The 5,882-nt window shown below is 45.4% G+C and overlaps 1 protein-coding gene across 1 annotated transcript; it reads right to left on the bottom strand.

Moving 5' to 3' along the window:
• Positions 1-1,616: 1,616 nt before the first annotated feature.
• On the bottom strand, positions 1,617-3,626 carry LOC139706118 (MAP/microtubule affinity-regulating kinase 3-like). Its single transcript, XM_071613804.1, is given in 1 exon segment — positions 1,617-3,626. A coding segment is annotated over 1 exon segment (2,010 nt).
• Between the last annotated feature and the right edge of the window lie 2,256 nt (positions 3,627-5,882).

Consider the following 5,882-nt stretch of genomic DNA (forward strand, 5'->3'; position numbering starts at 1 on the left):
TCCCATTCGTGGTGTTCTTTTTTTTTTTTTTTTTTTTCAGATTTCTCGGTCATGATGTAGAACATGGACGATGGAAACAACAATGCTAGTATGAGGCAGCTACTGGATTAGGGTTCTTGAATGATCTGACAGAGGCGAGGTCTGTCTTGGAAACATTCAATGGAGAATCTGTTAGGAGAAATGGATTACCACTGAAATGGACGCCTTTAATGCATTACTGTAGTGTTAGGAATTTGCAGGTCTTAAATGGCTCTTTCTTTCTTACTTTTCTGGTGTCCCTTGATTTTAGGGCATTCATAGTAAACTGCAGTTTCCACTCCCAGTCATGGTGTTCTTTTCCTCAGATTTTACTGTCATGATGTAGAAGATGGAAGATGGAAATGACAATGACTGTCTGAAGCAGCAACTGCATTAGAGTTCTTTACAGGTCTGTGACAGAGGCAATGGCTGTCTTGGGATCATCCAATGGAGAGCATGTAAGGAGAGATGGAGTACCTCTGAAATGAAAGCCATTGATGGAGCACTGTACTGTTAGGAATTGGCATGTCTCAAATGCCGCTTTCTCTCTTTTTTTCTTTTTCTTTTTCCGTGTCCCATGACTTTAGGGCATTCATAGTAAAGGCCAGCTTCCACTCCCAGGTGTGCAGGTGTGGTGTTCTTCACCTCAGATTTTCAGGTCATGAAGTAGAAGATGGAAGATGGAAATGACAATGCCTCTCTGAAGCATCCGATTAGTGTTTTTGAAATGTTCTGTGACAAAGCCAAAGGCTGTCTTGGGAACTCTCAGTGGGAAAGCGCCCCTTGAGACTTCCCAGTTGCTATGGGAATGATCTGTTCAAACAGAGGTTCTGTGACACTCATGGAGTTCTTCATTTCTTGACCATGAGGTTTGGATGCCAGGTGTGGGAGTTAGAAGTTTATCAAAGCAAGCTGGTCATCATAATCGGGTTGCCCCTATTTATGACCCTGGTTTGGTTGCTTTGCACAAACTTTCTCCCAAAACCCCTTTCATTGATCACACTGAGAAGGCTTGTGGTCATTGCACTCCACAGTGTAATAGCCTGTTTGGGTCCCATCTGCTGCCACCTGCAGGGTGGTTGATTGAGGAAACCAGATGAGGGGCCATGGGGGATGAGAAAAGTCAGAAATCCAAGGGGCGAAAAAGCTGGAACTTGGTGTCCATTACACTCTGGTAGAGTGCAATGGTCAGGAGCCAGCTCAACACGTTTGTTATATAAGTTTTATCCTTAAAAGGTTTTTTTGTGTGTGTGAGAAAATTTGGGCAAAGCCATCAAAACCAAGGTCATATGTAGACCAGTCCAATTATGAGTGGCAGCTTGTGCCCATAATGTTCCACCGCTGAGCCCTGCCACCTGAACCACAAGTTCAAGAACTGAATAGCTCCCTGGGTGGTACAGGTGGAACAGGTCTTCACCCAAGTAACTGGGCAGTCTTGACCAGCGCCTTGCATCAAGAATTACCAGGAGGGGCATCACCTCCTGGGACAATTAAAGAAAACCCTAATTTAGTCACTGCTCCCAACAATTGCCTAAATGTTATTCTATATGTCCATCAGTGTTGAGGAAAACACTTCAAGTTGCTGCTTAATTTACATCCTAATGACTGGGTTCCAGTTTGAGCTCACTGGCAATTTTGGAAGCAATATTTTTGAATGCCTTGGATTTCTCTGATATGGGCTTGAAGCGGACCCCGTTTAAAGACAGTCTGGGAAGTTTACATACCTCCATCTCCCACTGCACCACTTTCTCGGTGTACCCATCTCCATAGATGCAAAAGAGCAGAAAGGGCGTCTTGTGCATATATTGGCAGTTGTTGGCATCTAGCACCTTGCGGATTTCCCTCATGATGTCACTAGGATCCATGGCACTAGCGATTTTCATGCCCCAGGTGAAGTGCAGGGAGCGAGGTTTTGCTTCTTGGTTCTCCTTTCTCTGCTCAGCAGAGACATGTTGACTTGAACCCTTATATCTCAGGGTCTTCTCAGACTCAGTTGGAGGCCTTCTTGTGAATTTAGATGTTAACTTAGTAAAAACACCAGTGGTGCCTCTTCTTTGAGTCTGGGGCAATGCTTCAGCTGGATGGAAGCAGCTGGGTGAGGCAAGAGGACCTTCGTGTGTTGCAGTTTGGGATTCCTGGGGCTGGCGGTGGAACATTCTACGAAGGGCACTGGCTCTGGGGAAGCAGATGCGGCCCCGGGTGGAGGTACTTGGGACACTGTGGGTTGAAGTCACTGGAGGGCTCTGAGCAGGGAAGTTGCTGTTGTTCTGACCATTCCGGCTCACTGAACGTGTGTCTGCTTTGGTTGTTTTGCGGCAAATGTACTTACTCCACAGTGTCCTCCCTCCAGATGGTGTGCTGCTCTTGTAGGCAGCAGGCATTTTCTTGAATTCAGGAGTCTCCAGCTCCTTGGGACTGGTGGTGATCCCAGGTAGGGGCCTGGCTGGAGAAATTCCCTTTCCTCCCACAGCACTGCCGCCGGATTTCTGGGAGGCCATTTGATGTTCTCTGAGGTGACTCTGGGCAGTGCTGGTCGGATATGGCCCAGTTCCAGCATGGTCCAGGGACTGTGTCTGCTTCTGAGTGGAAACGCTTTGCTGCACTTTGCGGTGAGGAGGCCAGCTGGTGCTCTTTCTGAGGACCCTGCTTGGCAGCAGCTTAGCCAATGAGATGTTTCTGTGGGAGATGGCCACCTCTGGACCAACAAGAGGTTGGAGGACATCAAGGCCTCTGTTGATCCACCTGTCTCCCATAATTTCGGCCAGGGTGCTGCGCTTAGTTGGATTGAGCACCAGCAAGCTTTTCAGCAGATTTTCACATTCTGTTGACATGTACAGAGGGATTCGGTATCTACCTTGTAGCACTCTGTCTCTAATTTCTCTCACATTGTGCCCAACAAAAGGAAGCGACCCGGTGACTAGGGTGTACAGAAGCACGCCAAGACTCCACACATCCACTTCGGGACCATCGTACTCTATGCGCTGGAAGAGCTCTGGAGCTGCGTAGGGCGGACTGCCGCAAAACGTGTCGAGTTTATACCCAAGTGTAAACTCGTTGCTGAGTCCAAAATCGGCTACCTTGATCTTCATCTGTGAGTCTAATAACAGATTTTCCGCCTTCAGGTCTCGGTGGGCGACCTGCTTTTGGTGACAATATTGGACTGCAGACACGACCTGCCGGAATATAGATCTTGCCTCCTCTTCCTGCAGCCTTCCTTTGTTGGCCAGATAGTCCAAAACTCCCCCTCCACTGGCGTACTCCAGGACCAAACAGAGTGCTTTTTCGCAGTCCAGAGCTTCATAGAGCTTCAGGATGTGTGGGTGGTCTAACATCTTGAGGATTCTCACCTCTCTGTACATCTTTTGGAGGACTTGTGGCTTCAGATGTCTCTTATCGATGATCTTGATTGCCACTTCTTTACCTGTGATGACGTGACGGGCCAGCATGACTTTGGCGAAGGTCCCCTTGCCAAGGGTTTTCACTACTGTATAATCTCCAATGCAAGGTGGTTTACCTGCAAAGGAAGCTGTGGATTTTGGGCGCTGTGCTCCAGAGTGCCCGGTCTAGGAGGTGTCTTCTGCCCGTCTAGATCCATGCGAGGGGTGCATGGTTTGACCCAAGTTGATGATCGATGGGTCTGGATGTCCCTGGAAAGTTTAGGATAGGTTAGGGCTAGGCAAGGACAGGGGTTGGGGGAAAACAAGGAGAGAGTTGGAGATGGGTTGGGGAAAAAACAGCCACAACTGCCTTTTACCAACAAATATCGTGCCCAGTTCAAAAACTCGCTCTGGGAACATCAAAGGCCAAAAGGCAAATGAGGAGTGGTTCTAGGTCCACTCATTTCTAGGATTCTCATTCTATTATCTCCTAGGCAATCAATGCAGTCATAAAGGTACTGACTGCATAAAGAGTGGTCATATGCACCCTAAGTGGACCAAGGACCCAGGAACTTACTCTGTCTATGGAACTTGACAGTTTGGGGGTCAAGACCTGATGAAAAAGAGAACTATATTTTTTTCCAGAAATATTCAGCTGGACATAAACACACTTGACAATTCAATTTGGATGGTGAAGTTGATTGGTGAAAGCACTGGGGTTGTAAGAGTGGTCCACTTTACCTTTTGAATATAACCCTGGCTGCTTATTTTAAAAGGGAAATGTTTTTCTTTTCCCCTTCTCCCTGTCTCCCTCCCTAACCTGGGGGCAGGGAACAAGATTACCTTGAGTTATCTGTTCTCCACAGGAAGGAGAAGTCACCAGAAGAACTAGGAAGTGATGAGCTCCCAGATCAACTAGTTAATCATAACACACGCTCAGGATGCACCTGGGAACCCCTGGTCAGGGCACACCTGGAGTGGAGCCTTTGAATAGTCTCCTTAAAAACCCTCTGTTTTCCCTGATGGGCAGAATCAAATCTTCTGGCACAGGAGTCCCCTGTGTTTCCCCTTTGCTGGCAAAGCAATAAACCTCCTTTTACCTCGATCTCAAAACCTTCTCCTCATTATTGCATGGCCATCAGGGACAAGGCCCAAGGATTTTGGTAACAGGTCAGAGACCCAGGCTCTAGTGTATTGCTCATCTGCTTTTTTCCCCTAGTGTCTTTCAAAAGTCTTCAAAACTCCTTTATTCAATCATTGTAGGGGCCGCAACATGCAAATACTAGTTTCACCTCTCTTCTTTGTAAAAGTTGTCTTGCATTTCTGCCAAATACCTGTATCTTTCAAGGAGATTATTAATTTACTTCCAGTATTGAACATGTAGGCTTTTTAATATCAGTAAAGAAACAAAATAAAATGGGTCACACATGTGGCCACTTAATACTTACAAGTCATTCTCAAAATAAACCCGGATGCAATTTCAAGTGCAGCTGCACTCCATCTGCTGAAATTTTATATCTTACCCTATGGTATGATTTTTGGAAATTAAGTCATTTTTTGAACAAATACAAAATATTCAAAAATGGGCCTGGCGTATGCTTTGTATTCATCAACTACTTGTGGAATAAATGGTTTACCATTGCTTTGTATTCTTAATTACCAGAAGAGTGTGTGTGTGTGTGTGTGTGTGTGTGTGTGTGTGTGTGTGTGGGCACATGCACATCAATGCAGCATTTCCTTGTTAACAGCAGTCTTCTTGTTCATATTGAATGCTTTCACACAGTATATTCTAATAGTGCTACACACATCTGGTGTCAATGTAACAGTGGTCCACCTTGTGTTTTGAATAGAGCTCTTGACGCTCTGCCCCTGTAACTCATTTTTTAAGTAGATATGTTTTTATTCTCTTCTTCTCTCATTGCTCCTCCCTAATTTCAGGGGGAACAGGATTATCTTTTTTTCCCCATTTCAGGCAGATTTCTCTCTCTGAGTGGTCACACCCACCAAAGGAAGGTCGTAATCCAGACTTTGGGGATGGTACCAGAAGATCTCAGAAATGATTCTCCCAAATTAACAAGTGAATTACAACTCCAGACAGAGAACATGTAGAATGTAGCCTTTGAATCACCTCTTTATAAGCCCCCTGTTCCTGCTGATAGGCAGAATCACAGCCTTTGGGACAGAAGTCTCCTGTGTTTCTCTTTTGTTAGCAAAGCAATAAGCCTTCGTTTTCTTTTCTCTCAAAACCGTGTCCTCCTTATTGCACTGGGCTTTCAACAATATCAAGATGGTATAACGAATTCAAAATACATACTATTTGCAATTAGTAGACAGGTATCATTTGAGTCTACCAGATTTGTACAATAACTATTAAATATTCTCCCATATTAAGTGGCTGATACTGTGAATACTTTAACCTTTTCTCAGTGACTCATGTTCACCTCTAGCAACATCAATAAATGTAAGATTTCAAGCCTTATGGGCCTT

The sequence above is a fragment of the Marmota flaviventris genome, chromosome 6 (assembly GCF_047511675.1).
Source record: "Marmota flaviventris isolate mMarFla1 chromosome 6, mMarFla1.hap1, whole genome shotgun sequence".
NCBI classification, from domain to species: Eukaryota; Metazoa; Chordata; class Mammalia; order Rodentia; family Sciuridae; genus Marmota; species Marmota flaviventris.